At 43.3% G+C, this 19,435-nt stretch overlaps 1 protein-coding gene across 1 annotated transcript in view; it reads left to right on the forward strand.

The window, feature by feature from the left end:
• Positions 1-19,435, forward strand: part of ANKDD1B (ankyrin repeat and death domain containing 1B) — a 65,126-nt gene that overhangs the window by 42,588 nt on the left and 3,103 nt on the right. Inside the window, exons 9-13 of the mRNA XM_030323256.2 lie at positions 4,352-4,450; positions 7,255-7,353; positions 9,871-9,969; positions 14,689-14,784; positions 18,494-18,695. Of these exons, the coding sequence (XP_030179116.1) occupies positions 4,352-4,450; positions 7,255-7,353; positions 9,871-9,969; positions 14,689-14,784; positions 18,494-18,695 (595 nt within the window). The remainder of the gene's footprint in view (positions 1-4,351; positions 4,451-7,254; positions 7,354-9,870; positions 9,970-14,688; positions 14,785-18,493; positions 18,696-19,435) is intronic.

Consider the following 19,435-nt stretch of genomic DNA (forward strand, 5'->3'; position numbering starts at 1 on the left):
CGCGGTCCGTGAGTTCAAGCCCCGCGTCGGGCTCTGTGCTGACGGCTCAGAGCCTGGAGCCTGTTTCAGATTCTGTGTCTCCCTCTCTCTGACCCTCCCCCATTCATGCTCTGTCTCTCTCTGTCTCAAAAATAAACGTTAAAAAAAATTAAAAAAAAAATACTAATGATTGGGGTACCTGGGTGGCTCAATCAGTTAGGCATCCGACTTCAGCTCCAACAGTGATCGGGTTTGAGCCCCACGTCTGGCTCTGTGCTGACAGCTCGGAGCCTGGGGCCTGCTTTGGATTCTGTGTCTTATTCTCTATCTCTCCCCCACTAAATATATTGCAATATTGAAAAATGTTTATGATAGAACCCTAATAGAAAAACAATATGTGTTTATACATACATTTTTACTGTCTAAAATTTACATTTCCATGGACAAGATTGCGGGAGAGAATGGAAAATGAAGATACTATGAGTTGATTCCCACTGATGTTGCAGGCTTATCTATGCAGTAAATGAACCTCACATTAATAATTCATGGGGCCCACGAAATCCTCAGAATGTAGAGAGCTGTGCTGTTGTTCAGGCATTCCCAAGTGCTTCCCTGCCTACCCCCCCCTACTATGTACAGCCACCCTGGAGTCCCTGGGAAGGCCTCCCTCATTATCAGGGTCCTTTGAGCTCATTCGTTTTGGCTGACTCCATCATTCTATACCCTCCCTCCCTTCTGTACTTAATTTTGTTTGGCCCCCAGAGAGGTTTTGCTTTGTAATGGTTTTCACATGCTCACATTCTCACTCCCACCCACCCCGACCTCGCCTAGGAGTACAGGCCCCACATTGTCCATATCCTTATAGTCTTGGCCTCATCAGGGCAGCCCAGAAATTGTTCTGAGTCCATTTTTGAGCTTTTACATTTTCTTGAGTTTTCCCCTGAGTTCATTAGCACACTTCCTAGATGAACAGCCTAACCCAGCAAAGACCCTGGGGGAATAAACTGTGTGCACCAGGAAGCATGCAGCACGGACACATTACTACGGGGCAAGTTAGACTATTTTGCTCTTCCATCTGTAGGTGATTACTGTGTTTGATCTTGGAAATGCTTCACCTGTTGACATTGATTAGTCTTGCCCTCCAGGAGCAAGGTCTATCCATCCATCCATCTGTTCCTTCCTTCCTTCCTTCCTTCCTTCCTTCCTTCCTTCCTTCCTTCCTTCCTTCTTCTTTATTTGTTTTTGAGGGGGGGGGGAGAGAGAGAGAGAGAAAGAGAGAATGCACAAACAGGGGAGGGGCAGAGAGAGGATCTGAAGCTGGCTCCACACGGATAGCAGACAGCCTGATGTGGGGTTCAAACTCATGAACCGTGAGATCATGACCTGAATCGAAGTTGAATGCTTAACCAACTAAGCCACCCAGGTGCCCCTGGGTCATTTCTGAGAAGGTGATTGGAGAGAATTGATTTAGCTATGAGCAGAGACTTCCTCCATTTGTGCTGGATGTAATACTGCCCAGAGTTTGGTCAATAGATGCTCTTCAGGGTCATACTAAATGCCTCTGGTTCAGTGAAGACTTTTGTAGACCTTAACAACTCATTTCTGGAGACCCCACCCTCATATCCTATCAAACATATTTAAATGCCCCAACATTCCACATTAATTTTTTTTGCTGTAAATTATTTTCAAAGACTTTTTTATTGGCTGTGATAAACTCCCCTAATTTATGACTGACGCTGGTTTCTTAGAACTCTCTACATACTTGGGAATTAGAGGAGGTGAAAAAAATTAACCTACAAATTGTTACAAATGTAATGAATATTTTATGACTGTTACATTTAACAGTCAATGAGGTATGAATATGTCAATTAAATATTTATTCACTTCAAGTTCCTCGTTTTCTTTTGGTATCTTGGAATCAATAATTTTTTTGCTAAAGATTTTAAACATTTCTTTGGCTCCTAAAAAGTCTGTAAGCCCTGTACACAGTGCCTGTAGTGTCTCTGGGGTAAAGTGCTGGAGTGCCTCAGCTCTTCCTACTACGTTCTGGCTTCAGGTTCTTCACAAACTTGTTTCTGATTTAGATCTTTTCACTCGGGCACTTCTTACCATTCTGATCTCGGTCCAAATTTCACCCCACCTGGGAGGATTTTCTTGATCACTCACCAGAAAGTAGCCATCCAGCCCTGCTGTTTTACTTTGTTTTGTTGCACTTATTATTAGCTGATATTATTCTAATAACATCTAGATTTAGTAAATGGATTTATTCTCCCATCTACGGATTCACTGATCTACCAGTCTGCCAATCTATAGATCAGTTGATTGTCCACCTCTACTGGAATGTGATAATGGACATCTTGTTTACTGTCATATCTCCCCACTATCCAACATGGTGCTGGCAGATAATAAACGCTCAATTATTTTTTTGTGGAATGAATATGATGACGGTTATGATTACTGTACATATTTACTAGCTCACTTATCCTCTCAATATTACTGTGGTTTGAGACAAAGAGGTAGGATGGTGTGATAGGTACACAAAATAATGCTCCCACGCCCCCCGCCCAACGTTATCCATATCCTAATCCTTGGAACCTGTGAATATGTTATATTACAAGGCAAAGTGGGATTCAGGTTGCACATGGAATTAAGGTTGCTAATCAGCTGACCTTAAAATGAGATTATCCTCATTTATCCAGGTTGGGCCCAATGTAATTACACGGGTCTTTTAAAGTAGAAGAGGAAGGCAAGTGAGGAGGCCAAAATGATACAGGGTGAAGACTTGGTGGACCATTGCTGGTGCACCTGAAGATGAAGAGAGAGGCCATGAACCACAGGATGTGGGCGGCAATGTCCACAAACTGGCAAAGTCAAAGATGTGGATCTTCCCAAGGGCCTCCAGAAAGGCCTGTAATTTAGCCCAGTGAGACCCATTTCAGACTTCAGACCTCCAGAATTGTAACATAGTACATTCGTATTTTTTAAGCCACTGAGTTTGTGGCAATTGGTTATTAGCAGTGATAAAAACTAATAGTTATGTTCTTTTTTACAGATGAAGACAAACAGGCCCGTACTTGAGAGGCCAATTATTCAAGGTCATATAGTAGGAGCTCAAGCTAGAGTCCAGTTGGTCAGCATGTGTATTGTTCTTTTTAGTATCATCTTATCTATTGGCTTCATAACAAACCAACCCAGAGTGCAATGGCTTAAACCAACAACACCTTATTATCTTTCGTGGCTCTTGGACTGAGAAATTCTTACTTTGGGTCTGTTATTTGGTTGTAGTCAGATGTCAGCCAGGACTTAGGTTATTTGAAAGCTTAAGTGAGCTGGCCGTTCGTGTGACTCACTCACATGACTGTCAGTTGGTGCCATCTGTCAGCTGGGAGCTCAGCTGGGGCTCTTGAATGGCATGGACGTGTGGTCTCTCTTCTTCACAGCATGGCAGCTGGTTTTTAATAGGCAGGGAGGTGAAGCTGCCAAGCTGGGTAGTGGCTGCACCTGGGTCTGGCACACTGTCATTTCTGCCATACTCTGCTGATTGGTCCAAGCAGTTATAGGGTCCACTCAGATTCAAGGGGAGACCTCTTGATGGGGCAGTGGGCAGTCTCAGGCCAGCATGTGAGATGGTGCTTACTTATGCAGCCACTTTTTGGAAAACATAACATCCTGTAGAACCTTATTTGGTTGGTGGGCCTAGAAATACTTTGTAGCAATCCTAAAATTAATCCATCAACAACTATCCATTGTCCTTATACTTTTGCAAAGCACCATGCTAAGACTTTTTGGAGGATAGCAGGATAAATCAAGAACAATTTTCTCATCCAGTGTTCACAGAAAGTGAAGTCACTTGAGCACAGGGAAGGTAGGAGGCAGCTGGTACCAGGGAAGGAGAGGCATTGATGAAGGAGTTGAGTAAGGGGCCACGAGGGAACACTGCACATGGGTAGCAATCATGCTGAGCTTTGAAGCCAGACCTGGCAGAAAGGAGAGCTGCAGGTAAGCAGTCAGGGAGGCAGCAGGTGTTGAGGCATTTCCTGGGACCAACACCAAGTCAGCCTTTTTAGCTCAAGGAGGGTGTTTGCAGAGTGTATGGAGAGAAGACTCAGCCCTAGTCCACTTTGTACTTAGAGAGGGGAAACAGGGATTTAACTCATATTTGCTTGAGGCATGTGTCACCTCAGACTCTCTTTTTATAGGAAACACTTAGAAATAACAAAGAGGCCCTCAAAATAATCAAAAACACATTGGATTTTCTTTTTTAAATAGTTGTATATTTCTTTGTATTAATTAATTACCATGTGATGAATATCAGAAAGCAGGCTGGATTCTAATGGGGATCTTCCCTGCCTTTTCCACCTGTGTTTTGCAGCTCAACATCAGTGCTTTGCAGATAGCAACCCAGAACGGCCACACATCCCTTGTGAGCTGTCTTCTCAGTAAGCATGTTGACCTGTACCAGAAAGTGGAAGTGAGTCTATTTCAATAACATGGGCTTTGATCCTGGTGCTGTGAGGCTGGCTGTGTGCAGAGATGCTCCTTGCAGATACTTGGGGGGTGGGGAGGAGGGGAACGAGATGTTCACAAAGGAGGAATTCTTTCTGGGGAAGCAGACTGACTCCTTTTGGAGGCTGAGTCTTAATCTTGAGAAATAAAATGCAAGGGATGAATTTTATGAAGTCTTTGAAGTTCCTGAACAAAATGAAATCTTTGTGCTTTAAATATTGATACTGGCTGCAATAAAACTTTCTCAGGTGTCCAGAGATGCCATTATTCTTGTATTAAATTTATCAGTCTGTGGAAAAAAGAACACTGCTATAAATGGGAAGGAGGATGATCTTTTCTCCCCCCTTCACTGAGTGATCTTGTTTTTCTTTTGAAAGTCCATCCTTTATACTGATTGAGGTTTTCTGAAGTTTGAGTTGGCTTTGGTAGGATTGAGGAAGGCCCTCTGTGCCAGCAGTAGATGGGAAGCATTCCTCTCTTTTTCACTTCTCCTGTGAGAATATTATTTCCTCTGATCTTGGTTAGCCATTACTATTTATTATATTAACTAGAGAGAAGGGATGTGATTTGACCATGTCTGGTAGTTTTTGGAGAATGACGTTAGAGGAATTGGCTCTGAACGCCCCGGGTCTGTCCAGGGATGCTTCCCATTTCTCAGGAAGGGCTGGGTCCCAGCAAGGCCGGTAGCCCTGGCTGGAAGGACACTGTCTACTTCCCTGGCCTGAGGGATGCTTCCTCTTTTTTCATGCTTGGTGCCTCAAGAAAGAACATCCTTCCAGAGAAGAAGAGGCCTGCACGGAAAGCCTCCCTCCCACACTGCCCTGACCTGCCCGATCATCTCCATTTCCTTGCTCACCCCCATGGCAGTCTGACTTCTGCAGCCATGGTGTCCTACCTGCCCCCCCTTCTCTCCTTTTCCTCTGTGGGCTAATGATGCTCTTGTCAACTCTGTACATCTCTTTTTCATAGGTTTCTTTCATAGTAGGTTTCCTGGGAAGGAGCCTGGTGCCAGTATTGAAGTCAGGCAGATCAGGGATTCAAATCCTGTCAAATCCATTTCTTGCCTCCAAGGCCTTGGGGAAATTATTTAACTGCTCTGTTCCTTATATATAAAGTGGGGAATAGGAGCGCCTGGGTGGCTCAATTAGTTTGACTTCGGCTCAGATCATGATCTCATGGTTTGTGGGTTCAAGCCCTGATTAGGCTGTGTGCTGACAGCGTGGAACCTGGAGCCTGCTTCAGATTCTGAGTCTCCCTCTCTCTGCCCATTCCTCGCTCATGCTCTCTCTCTCTCTCTCTCTCTCTCTTTCTCTCTCTCAAAATAAATAAATAAATAAATAAATAAACAAACAAACAAACAAACATTAAAAAATTTAAAAAATAAATACAGTGGGGAATAGATGTAACTGCTAGGATTATTGTAAACGAAAACTATTAGCCCAGAGTTTAGAATATAAACTATGGGGGAAGAGAGTGTACAGTAAGTAGCATTATAAGATGTTAAATGTACCTTACTGATGCTTATTACTAATATCTCTTTTTCTTGAGTAACACTGTGCTCTATCCTCATCACGCACCCTCGCACACACCTGTGTTCCCTGTCGGCTGCCTTGGCTCTCAGCTCTACTATTGTTCACAGCCTTGCTGGATCTTCTGCCTGCACCTACTTTTTATACCTGTACCCGTCCCCCTCCTCCCTGCCTCTAACCTCCTAGGACCTTCCCTCCACCCTGACTGCCCCTGAGCTGTCTCTCACGCCTTCCCTCTTTTTCCCCACCTTTTTTTCTTTGCTGCTACCTTCTCTACTCCTGGAGACATTTCTCTCTTGTCATCATGGGCCAGTGGCACCTGTGTGTCAGTGAGGCAACAGGAGCTAAGTGTGTGATTCTAGAGCTGATCGTGACATGACAGCCTGGCAGGGCTGGCGAAGAAGCCCACCCGTGGAGATGGCTGAGAGGGGCTGGGACACTTCAGGTGAAGGTGTGGCTGCAGGATGGCTGCACCTTCATTTAACTGCAAATGAGGACAGAGGAGCATGCTGGAGAGGTTTGGTAAACATACTGGGGCTGTATATATACAGGAGAAGGCTAAACATGAGCATGGTGCCCCTGGGTGAATGGGTCATTAGTCCCATGGAATCATCTAGGGAGAAAGAACTCTAGATCAGATCATTTCAGGAAATGCTGAATGTGCATGCTTTTTCCTCCTTGTAGTTATTCCCCCCATACTTTAGCTTTTTGAAGGCTCTGAGAAGTCCTGCATTAAGCCTGTTTCATATTTCTTATCCTTCTTTTCAAAGCACAAATGTCAGTTCTTCAGGAAAGCTTTTTCTCATCTCCAGAAAGGTCAGCCCTCTGGCCATCCCATATATGCTCTTATACCACTCTCTACTTTTCGTCCAAAGCATTTATCACAATTTGTGCATTTGTTTTGTGATTAAAACAATAACAACAACAATATATTCTTGCCCCACTGGATTGGAAGAATCCTGAGAATGCCAGGTTCGCCACTGAATCCCTAGCCTCCCATTGTAGGTGCTCAGTGTCTAGTCCTGGAATGAATGAGGGGGCAGAGCTGATTGCTGGTAAGCTGGTTTGCTGCACAGCCATGGGTGGAAATGATGCTGAACACTTGCTATTGGCCCGCCGCTGTGCAAGGCAATTCCAGTACTCAGAGATTATTAGGAAACGTCTGTCGAAATGAATTGCTTTTTGGTGTGAATGATGAAGCCAAAACCTCTTGGATTTGAAAATTTCTTTCTTTCTGCAGCCGAAGGAGTCCCCTCTTCATTTAGCTGTTATCCACAACCATATCACAGTTGTAAAGAGCTTACTAAGTGCACAGCATGACATTAACATCTTAAATCAGGTAAGCCAGGCAATCCGAACCCAGAGAGTCTGTTTTCTTATGATTCAATGTAGTGTGTGATTATGGGTAATTTTGAGCAAGTTCAAGTTGCCCTAAAAATTTTCCAGGAGGAATATACATATTCTTTTTATCCATTTTCTGCTGTAACCTCCACTCCCACTTGAACACACATACTTTTTTCAAACACACAACTGGGGTTCAGTTAGTGCTCACATTTAACAGGCCCAGCACTTCTGGTAGATAAACAGTAGTTCAGAATTAAATTGCCAGATGCTCTTTAAATCAAAGCCCACTCCTTCAGTATGAAATATAATTGGCCAGTAGCCCTTTGCCACAAGGAGAAAGCTTTGTTTCTATATTAGAGACTGTAAATGTGTCTTTTACCCAAAGGCAAAAGAGACCTCTTGGAATAAAAAAGATCACCATAAATTAAATCTACTGGAGCAGAGTCAAATGCTCCATAAAAGGAATCCATTACTAGCTGGTTGTGGAAATGCTGAGTTGGAAGGTTAATGGGGGTGGGTACTGTCTGAATCAGGGCCTCCTCTGGGGCTGAGCTGCCTCTCCCAAGAGCTGTGGGAAGTAGGAAGAGAAACTCCTGGGAGAGGAGCTCTTTAGGAGCCCTGGAGACAGGTGAGAACTCTGGGCTCCTCTTGGCTTTCTGACTGCCTCTACCTAGAGAAGCCTCAGCTGGACCCTGAGGGGAGGGAGCAGCCGGATATGGTGGACATACCTGTCCTAACCACCCCCCACTCCCCACACTGGGAGCCCCTGTTTCCATGTCTTTGGAACCAGAGCAGTGCCACACATCTCTCCAGTGTCCTCCATCTCCAACCTAGGAGTTCCTTTGTGCCAGATGGGAATAGAGACTTACCTACCCTTCCATCCCTTCCTTCCTCCAGGGACCTTGCTCCTCCCTGTGTTTTACCATCCCAAATGTTTGTAGGGAGGGAAGGAATGTTATTATACATACTTAGGTGTCCAGGTATGTTAATGCCCCAAATATTTGCTTACGTGCAGAATATTTGCTCTATACACAGAACTTGTGTGTGATTTTGGTTTCACCAGAATTGGCCAGATTCATTCTAGAAAAGAGGGTTTGTTAGTCTGCCCGCCAGGTATAGAACTAGACTTGACCATTTCAATTCTCTGTTAGATTGGGAATATACTCAATGTATAACAATAAGAAAATATAAATAAGGTAAAAATTTATAATTATCATCCCCCCCAATAAAGAGAACTCTTGTTAATGTATTGGTTCATTTCCTGTCCTCTAGACTTACAGCAGTATCGTCAAATTGAGATGATATTGGTGTTTGAGGTATGACCCTGTGTCTCTGTTCCATGTTGATAGAGACCTTTGATAGTTTGTTAGTGTAAGTGTGATGTTTTGGATGAGCCCCCAGAGGGGCTGATTGCCACCCAAAAGTGAGTCTTTAATAAATGCTTTCTAATACTAATTATGTTAACGCTCCAAGCAGGTTGATCCTGTGCTCCGGTTGGCAGAGTACTGAGCTAGATGCTATTCTCCAGCTCTGTGACCCTGGAGAAGTTGCTTCCTGTCTCTGGTTTAAGGGTTGGGCTAGACCATAAACAACGTTCCTTTCAGTACTAATATTTTAGAAATGTCTGTCTGCACATCAGCATTCCTTTCAGTGAGAGGTTAAAGTGTGTTATTTTCTTGTGATTTCGTATTTCTTGGAAGCACTGTTACCCTCTTGGTAAGAAAACGATTACCCCAGAGAGAAATTAGAAGTCTTGTACTCTCTTATACATTATAACTAAGAAATTTACAAGATAGAGAAAAGCATCAATAAGGCAATAAAAATAACTCCCTAATCCTGCCATCTAGACATTATCGTTAATATTGTTGATGTGTTTCCTTCTCTAGATACAGTGTTGTGTCCAAAGTCTGTCAGTGTTAAATGAGTACTTTTTCCATTTTAAAAATTAATCTTGGAAACCACTGTTTAATTTTTAGTTAAGTACACATAACGTAACATTTACGATTTTAACCGTTCTTGAAGGTACACTTCGGTGACCTGAAGCACAGTCACGTTGCTCTGCCTCCACCCCCACCACCCAGTTCCACAACTCCTTCCATGTTCCCAAACTGAAACTCTGGTCATGACTCTAACTCCCCATTCTTCCTTCCCCGAAGTTCCTGGCAACCACCACTCTGCTTTCTGTCTCTATGAACTTGACTATTCTAGTCTGTCATAATGAAGTAATGTTTCAGAAATCATTTTTAATGGTTGCCTGCTAATCCGACATGTGGATATACCTCACTTTGTCCAGCGAGTCTCTTGGTCAAACATGTAACTTTCTTTCAGTTGTTCACTGTTACCAACAATCCTACAGTGAATGTCCCCTGTACCTATTTAAAAATGTGATCTTAATCTATTTTCCCATATGCCTATATAGGGCACCTCTACTTTCCCTTTGTCTTTTCATTATGCAAGTTTTTTCCCCCTCCTTAATGTGTTTAGATTACATTTTTGAAATTTCTCATGGCAGAGGCAGCAGACTCCTTTGCACCTAGCTGCTGATCTTGGCCATGTGGAACTGGTGGACACTTTGCTGAAGGCAGGCTGTGACCTGAAGGTCGTTGATAAGGTAAGCTCATGGACTTCACCCTGTTCAGCCAAGGTGGTTGTGAAGAGCTGTCTGCAGGCTGTAAGCCTTGACAGCAACCATAGCATACCCTTTTGAAAAGACTGGATAAAGCTTACACAAACATTGTAACGTGGTCGTCAGCAAAACATCCTGATTGTGATTGAGATATGTAGGTAAGAAATTTTACTCTGAATAATAAAATCTGTATTTTTTTAAGTTTTCTTTTTTTATAAGTAATCTCTACACCCAATGTGGGTCTTGAATTTACAACCCCAAGATTGAGAGTCGCATGCTCTACCAACTCAGCCAGCCAGGCGTCCCTAAAGCATTTATTTTTTTAATTAAAATTATGTATTAGGGGCGCCTGGGTGGCTCAGTCGGTTAAGCATCTGACTTTGGCTCAGGTCATGATCTCATGGTTCGTGGGTTTGAGCCCCGTGTCACGCTCTGTGCTGACAGCTTGGAGCCTGGAGCCTGCTTTGGATTCTGTGTCTCCCTCTGTCTCTGCCCCTCCCCTGCTCATGATCTGTCTCTGAAAAATAAACAAACATTAAAAAAATTTTTTTAATAAAAAAATAAAAGTGTGTATTAATCTTTGGAAAAGAGTAAAGATTCAGGTGGTCCAAAAATTTAAAAATATAATCACTAAGGGTTTTACAATAAAAGTGTCCCACCCGCCCTTGACCCCGTTTGTCTGGTTCCCATACTACCCTTGCTAGTGGATCTATTATCATAAATTTCTGTTTTTTCCAGTTTCTTTTTATGCATAAACAAGCAAACATAAATATATAATACTCTTACTACATTCCTCTGTCCTTTTTACACAGTGGTGATATACTTGTACATATTGTCCTGCATTTAGCTTTTTTCCTTTAAAAATATAGAGTGGAAACTGTTCCATATTAGTACAAGGAGAATTTCTCCATTCTTTTTTAGGTAGCTGTGGTATGGACATATCATAATTTGCTTAGTTATCAGTTGATGGGCATTTAAATTGTTCCTAAGCTTTAGCTTTTATAAACAGAGATGCAGTGAATAAACATACATGTCTAAAATTTTTTTACTTAAAATTAAAAAAAAATTTAAATTGTAAAATAAATACAACAAAATTTATCATCTTAACCATTAAAAAAATTTTTTTTAATGTTTATTTTTGAGACAGAGAGAGACAGAGTATGAGTAGGGGAGAGGCAGAGAGAGGGAGACACAGAATCTGAAGCAGGCTCCAGGCTCTGAGCTGTCAGCACAGAGCCCGACACGGGGCTCAAACCCACAAACTGTGAGATCATGACCTGGGCCAAAGTCGGATGCTCAACCGACCAAGCCACCCAGGTGCCCCATCATCTTACCTATTTTTAAGTGGACAGTTCGGTAGTGTTAAGTCAATTCACACTATTATGTAACCAATCTCCAGAACTTTTTCATCTTGCAAAACTGAAACTCTATGAACAACAGCTACGTATTTCCTCGTCCTTCCCCAGCCCCTGGCGACCACCACTCTTATTTTCTGTTTCTATGAATTTGACTATTCTGGGTACCTCATATAAATAGAATCATACAGCGTTGGTCACTTTGTCACTGGCTTATTTCATTTAGCATAATGTACTGAAGGTTTATCCATGTTGTAGCACGTGTCAGAATTTCCTTCCTTTTTAAGGCTGAATGATACTCCATAGTATGTCCATACCACATTTTGTTTATCCTTTCATCTGTGGATGGAGATTTGGGTTGCTTCTCCCTTTTGGTCATTGTGTAGACGTGTTTGTAAAGAAAGACAACTTTGTATATTGATGCAGTAAAGCAGACTCAGTCACAGGAGGGTTGTGGGGGCAGCCGTGCATTAGGTTCTAGCTTACTGAAAAGTGTAAACGCAGGAAGACCGAGGTGTGGCAGCCCTGTTAGGTGCTCACACACATGTACCTTATGTCAATCCTCACATCTCCTCTGTGAGGTGGACAAAATTATCCGTTTTCAAGAGATTTCAGCGATGTCAACATCACACACATAGTAAGACACAGAGCCAGGCTTCACAGCCAAAGCTGCTTGATTGTGTAGTGCTTTTCCACAGCTGTGAGCAGAGGTGACTGCTTCTGCAACTTGGTGTCTTTTCCTTCCTTGTCTTTACCCACACTGTTCATCAGCTCAGCACATCCCTAATTCCCAGCACGAGCTGAGTTCACCCTACTTACTATTGCAGAATCACACATTTTACATCTGTGGGACTTGAAGAAGTGATGTCTTATTTTACTTTTCTGTACATGTCAGTTTTTAAAATTATCATAAAAAGTCATATAAGCCTTGGGGCACCGGGGTGGCTCAGTCAGTTAAAAGCCTGACTCTTGATCTCGGCTCAGGTCTTGATCTCATCAGGGTCGTTAGTTTTACCCTGCTTGGGCTCCACACTGGGTGTGAGCCTACTTAACAAAAAGGCAACACAAACCCACTGTGGACAATCTGGAAAACACAGAAAAGCATAAGGAAGAAAAAAGCATCCACCCATAACTCCGTCACTTGGGTGGAAGTGCCCCACTTGCACTCCTGTGCTCATTACCTTCCCTTAACATTTAGCATTAGTATTCACACGTCGCATCGTATTTTCCATGCTTTCCTTTCATACTGTATTCCACTTTTTCATTAACACTTAACACCTCTGGGACAGTCTTGTGGGTGGAGATTCCATAGCACTGGGAAGGGAATTCATGCTTGGCCCCCAGTGCCTGTGGACTGGATGTCCTGGGAAATAGTAGCCTCAGTGCTACAATTTGACTCACAATTTGATTTTCCCATATTCCCTTCTCCTCTTCCTCTTTTTTCTCTAGGCACATAGTTGGCACCCAACACCCATTTCATTAATAAAAAGCACCTTTTCCACTAACTCCCACAGTATTTACCAAGGATAAGTGACTCTAAGAGTAAACGAAAGTGTGGATGGAAAAAAGGAGCCAGGGTTTGGTGTAAATAGGACTTTCCCAGAAACCTGCTCCCTCGGTCAGAGGTGTCACAAAGCTCCTGGAGGGCTTCCCACCCTCAGTGGCAGGAGTGCTGTATTTCCACTCCGGGGCGCACTCCCTGGGAAGGTTTTCCTGCGAACTTGAGAACGCTGGCTCTCAGAGTGCTGCCTTCCCACAGCAGGCTGATCATCTGGATTCAAATGGCCTCACGAGCCAGAATCTAGGCAGCATGCAATGGAAGACTTGCTAACTGCCTGCCAAGTGCTATTCTTCCTAATTTCATTACTGTCCTCTCTTGATGAGAAACTGATTACTGTCAGTCCTAATCTTCCGGCCCACCTGGGTCTTAGCACCTCCACTCACAGCCAGATCATGTGGCTTGGTGGGAGTTGCACTTGTTGCAAATGCTCAGCCATGTGAGAGAATTATTGGGATAAATTGCTGGATCCCTAAGCATGGAAACATGGGTTCCTAAAATTGGAACTACTTCTTCTGGGATTATTTCTGACCATTCGTTTTGATTATCTTCAGGATTCCTGAGCAAATTTTTCCTGTGCCATTTTAAAAATAAATAAAAACCACCATCTTTTTCTCAGGAAAATGTATAGATGTGTGTGGATTGTGCATGGCCTAAAATCTAGGGGACACCTTTTGTTATTTGGACAAGGTACCATATGGGTTCCCAGGCCACTCATGCCCCAAATTATGTCCAGAATATCCCTTATTGCATATTCCATTTGGTTAAGTTTCCAATCCCTAACCCCTTGGTTGGAAGCGTAGAATAGAAAAAAATTCTAGATAGGAGTCCTGCGGGCTGAATTCTATACTATGAATTAGTAGTTTTGTCATGGATGCTACTCTTCTTCTTCTTCTTTTTTTAAGTTTTATTTATTTAATTTCTACACCCAACGTGGGGTTCAAACTCACGACCCTGAAATCAAGAGGTGCATGCTCTTGGCGCTCCAAGGATACTATTATTCTTAATAAGATCCAGCACTTTTCGCCCTCATTAACACATGGCTTCAACTTCTTGGTCTAAGAGGGCTGTTCAGGCTCTTGCCATCATGCAAGCATTCTAGTCAGGAGGAAGGAGAAAGAGAATGGCATCCTTCCTGTCTTTAGAAATACTTTCTAGAAGTTGCACATGCCACTTCCATTTATATAACAGAACTTAGGTCACATATCTAAGTGCAAGGGACGCTGGAAAATGTTTGGGGTGGTCAGGTGCCCCGCTAAAATCAGGAGGTCTCTTTTTATAGCAGAAGGAAAAGACTATTGGGGGAAGGAGGTGTGGCACACTGACTAAAGTCTCAACCACAGATGGTGTCAGTCCTCATATTACTTATTTGCTGAGGACTTCCCAGTACAGTGAGCCAGGGAGACCTCTGGAGGTCTCGGAGAGATGTGTGGGTTCTCATCGATAGAGGATGTGTAAAACATCATCTGTTGATGGTCAGTCCCTAAGTCTAAATCTTTTCCCCTGCCCTGTGGACACAGCACCTGACACCATCAATATCTAGCATCTCTTGAATAATTACCATGTGTCATGCACAGTCCTAAGGGCTTGATATGTACTACTGCATTTACCCCTCACCACTATACCATGGGGTAGCCTTTGAGCCCTAGAGAAGCTAAGGACTGACCCAAGTTCACCCTGCAGGGAGGTAGCAAGATCAGGATTTGAACTCAGGCCCCTCCCTCCCTGTTCCAAAGCTGGAGCTCTTAAATACTAGGCCATCCTGCCTGACACTTTCATTTTTAATTTTAGCAAGGGAAGACTGCCCTGGCCATGGCCTCCAGAAGCAACCACAGCCTTGTAGTGGACATGATCATTAAAGCAGAGAGATACTACGCCTGGAGAGAGGTAAGGAACAGGATTCCAGCTTCACAACCGGCTCTTCTGCAACCCCATCTTCTGATGGGGCAGTGTGGGGTCAGTGTCATTCTTTCTTCTGCTCTCATGGGCAGGGTCCTGGTCAGTGCAGTTATAACGGTCCCTTTGGCCTTTGCTGCCCCATTCAGGAAATGAACAGCTGCCTCTCCCTCTCTTTGCCAGCATCAGTAGTCAGAGCTCATAGGGCTAAGTGGCCCCATCCATGTCGGCTCGAACAGACTTAGCATGCTTGCCCCACATGGTTGGCCCTCTGCCACAGAGTCTTGGGCTGTGGTACCTTCTGGAAGTTCTCAAACCTACATTCTAATGAGCGATAAAGAAGTTGACATTCACCGCTCTGCAGCTTTTAACACAAGCTGGTGCTGGCTCTCTAGCACTCAAGTATCCTGTGATAGTCACAAAAACCTTATTCATCTTGAGAACACAAAACACTTGTCTCCAAGACATTCTCTCTGCCTTCTTTCATTATTACGTCCTCTGCTAGCTGCCACTCCCACAGCTTCTCAACAGAATGCCTTTCTCTCCAAGATTGGAGTCTATACCTTCAGGCAGGAATTAGTTACCAGGCACCACCCTCAATTTGTACTTTGTGTTGTTACCATGCTAGGCTGAATGCCCCACCCTGGTCCAGTAGGTTGGTACCAGAATTCAGCTCCTACCCTTCAGGTGTTTACCCCTGAGGAGCATCAGCCCTGATTTGCTGTCTAGTTGCTAATCCTGAGAAATTTTCCTTAAATCCTTAAGGCAAAATGCATTGATTTGCCTCTTCTTCTCACAATCCTGTTTAATGGGCTCAGTGGTCCTGATATATTATCTGGATGGTATGACATATGTATCATTTAAAGGCCACATCATTCTACTCAAACCTTTCTCACTTGCCCGTAAAGCAAAATGACTTTTTCGTAACCATTAGAATTGTTTTATCTCTCTCCCCCTCCTAGTCATTTTCTTTTTTTTCCCCAAATGTTTATTTATTTTGAGAGGGGGAGAGCATGACCGGGGAAGGGGCAGAGAGATAGAAAGAAATCTCAAGCAGGCTCTGCACTCTCAGCACAGTGCCCAGTGTGGGGCTCGAACTCACGAATTGTGAGATCATGACCTGAGCTGAAATCAAGAGTCAGAGGCTTAACCAACTGAGCCACCCAGGTACCCTTGATTTCTATTCCTCCTGCTCCTTTGTTCTCTTCCTCTTTGCCATAGCTTCATTCTTTCTTAGATCATCACTGTATTTGAGTGACAGTAACTTCCTCAACTTTTGCCTTTTCTCTTGCTTTTAAATGATTGTTTTCACATTTTCTTTAAAATTAGACATATTCATTAGTTCTATTTTTAATGCCTGCTAGCATTTTTAGATTCTTCTTCCTAGATGAGAATAAATTACTCTTCTACCAAGTGAATAAGCCCTTCTTCCTAACAAATCTTTAAGATGTGAGAATCAGATGAACTTCGAGAGTCATATACAATGCACAAATGTATGAAGGAGACCCTCTGAAATGTAAGAGTTGTTCACCTTGGTGACAACTAGGGACGAAGATCTAGAGTAGGAGGAAGGCTTGTTTTTTAATATGTATCCTTAAAATCTTTTTTAACCAAATGTATTATTTATTTTAAATTCACTATGTTCATTAAACAAATATATGCTTATTATTTTTTTTTTTACCAAATCCATTTATTATTATTTTAAATTCTCTTTATTAAACAGATTTATATACTGGCCTAATATAGATCCTGGCCTAATATAAATCATTAAATCCAGTGGTTCAGAGGCAGATGGGAGCTTCCTAAAATCTGGCTCATGCTATTTTAATTTCCACCAGTTTAAGCATGTGATACTCTGCAAATAGTTCAATGCTTTGGCAGACAAACTATTATTGCTTCCAAGGACTGTTTAAAGAGACCTGTGGCGGAGCACCTGGGTGGCTCAGTTGGTTGAGTGTCTGACTCTTGGTTTCATCTCAGGTCTGGATCTCACAGTTCGTGGGATCAAGCCTGGCGTTGGGCTCTGTACTGACAGCACGGAACCTGCTTGGGATTCTCTGTCTTCCTCTCTCTTTGTCTCTGCTCCTCCCTCGTTGTGCTCTCTCTCTCAAAGAAATAAACTTAAAAGAAAAAGAAAAAGAGCTAGGCTTTCCAAATCCCTGACCCTTTCCTACAGAAACTTGAAGGACTACCCAGCCCAATTCCAGAATGCACAGAGCATGTGTACTTCTCAAAGAAATAAAAATGCTGTGATACAAAGGTTAACGCATTTTGCAAGTTCTTCCCTCTACCTTGTGATGTTTTGGGTTTTGATCTTGTTGGATTCCTCATTGTTTCAGGAGAGGGAATGAAGAGTAAAGGAAAAAGTGAAGTGCCCTCGGCTCCCAAGTTTGTTGGATGCCCCACCCTCAACCTTTCCTTTTTCAGGATTTCCCGGGAGTTAGGCAGTGTAAGAGTAAAGCTAGGGTTGGGGTAGAGAGGACCCTGCATTTTACAATCTCTGAAGCAATTATGGGTAATTCATACTTGACATTCCTATTCCACCTTCTGTTCACAAGGTCCAGTTACTAGAGAAAAGACAAGCTCATCTCCTTGGGCATGCTTCCCAGGGCTTTGTAGACCTCCCAGAGGAGATGCAGATGCTGTGAAAGGCACAGGCTGGTCTGTGATGGGGGCTGAGGCGCAAGCCCCACCACTTTCTTCTCAGAGGTTTTGAGAACCAGGTGCCCATATCCTTTTAGTCAATATCCTGCCCCAGCCTTGACTCCTGTCTTGCTGTTCAGATTATCTTTCATTTAGATTCACTTTTATTTAAGTGAAAGACAAAAATAGGAGCTGCCATATGTACACAAGGAGAATAGGAAGTCCCAAACCTCTAGGGCTGTGTGTTCTGCATGTCCTTAACTGTTCTGCAGCCTCCGGAAGGAGGATTATCTGGAGCTCTGATGGCATATGCATGACAGGTGCAGCTCTATGAAACAATGACACCTGCTTTCACTTGGAGATTTTTCTCCAGTTTGTTTCGTTGGGTTCTGTAGAAGGGACAAAAGGAACCTTTGAAAACCCAGAAAACCAGACAGAGAACAGAACAGAGAACAGAAATGCAGGCAGAGAACATGTGGATTAAGCCTGGCTGTGGTGGCTTAACACAAAATGATATCGACCCCTGTACTCTCCACTCCTTTGGCCCCCCAAGTTAGGCTTCTACTTTACTCTCCTCGCACCAGAGTAGGATGAATGGAGGGACCAGCTCTGGGGCCCTGTTAAGAGAGTATATCCAATCCAGGCCTCATTGAAACTTTGATATGAGACAATCAAACATGCAAAAGAAGAAAGAGAGATATTCGTTGAAAGTAAGGCCTTCAAAGATGCCTTTGTTGTGACATTTCCTAAGCCAAGACATCCCCTCTGTTTTCTTTTGGGGTGAATAAATATCAGTCAGCAAATTGGGATAGAAGCATGGGATACAACACAGCAAACCCCCTCACATTTCCTGTGTTAGACAGTACTCAAGCTTTTTACTTCAGACATTTGTCTCCATCTTGGATGACAAAAAGTTATCCAGTTACAGGTAATATGGAAAACATAAGTCTCGGTTACCACCTTACCAGTTCTATCTGAAAAACTGTCTACATCCCATGAAATAAGGCAATAAGCACAAAATGTCTGAAATCATCTGATGCAGTTACCTTTAATTTAGGAGCATGGTGAGAGCATCAAGGACTCATCAACCAGCTTTACTTTGACATTCAAACAAGATCACAGTCTGGAGACCAGGCATATTCGCAGTCTCCTCTGGAACCTGGCTTACCATCAGCTAAAGGCCAATGAGTGGCAGAAGCTTGCCCGTTCCTGGAACTTTACAGATGACCAGATCAGAGCCATCGAGGAGCAGTGGTCAGGTGAGCATGACCCAGATGTTGCGAGGGGAGATAGGAACAGCAGTCCTTCCTGGTGGGAGATCTTCCAAGTAAGTAGTTGGTGCTCACAACAAGCAGCAGACTACAAGGGCTCAGGAATGGTGACATTCACCGTAGGACTACAAAGATCGGCAACTTTGCAAACCATGAACAGTCTGCGGTATACTGAAGTTTGCAAAGGATAATTACTTTTACTGAGCCATATTGAAAAGGTGTTATTTAGCCTTTAAGGAAATTAAGGTTCCTAACTGAATATGCACTAAGGAAGCAAGGATTTAATGGTTGGCTTATCCCTTGGAAACCAACCTGTTTCTAGTATTCCTTGGGATTGTCTTGGGGTAAAAGGTTCATTCCCTAACAAAAGGCTCACTGTTTAGGGCTTCCACTCCAGGAGGAATCCCTTAAGCCAAGTCTGGGGTACAGAGTTTTCTTTTTTGTTTTTTAATTTTTTTTTAATGTTTATTTATTTTTGAGAGAGAGAGTGTAGGGGAGAGCAGAGAGAGAGGGAGACAGAATCCAAAGCAGGCTCCAGGCTCTGAGCTGTCAGCACAGGGGCTGACACAGGGCTCAAACTCATGAGCCACAAGATCATGACCTGAGCCGAAGTTGGACGCTTAACTGACTGAGCCACCCAGGTGCCCCTGGGGTACAGAGTTCTTATAGGATGAGGCCTTGGATGAGACGAGCTGTCCTATGGGAAACTTGGGATACAGACTCAGGCC

The sequence above is a fragment of the Lynx canadensis genome, chromosome A1 (assembly GCF_007474595.2).
Source record: "Lynx canadensis isolate LIC74 chromosome A1, mLynCan4.pri.v2, whole genome shotgun sequence".
In the NCBI taxonomy this organism is placed as follows: Eukaryota; Metazoa; Chordata; class Mammalia; order Carnivora; family Felidae; genus Lynx; species Lynx canadensis.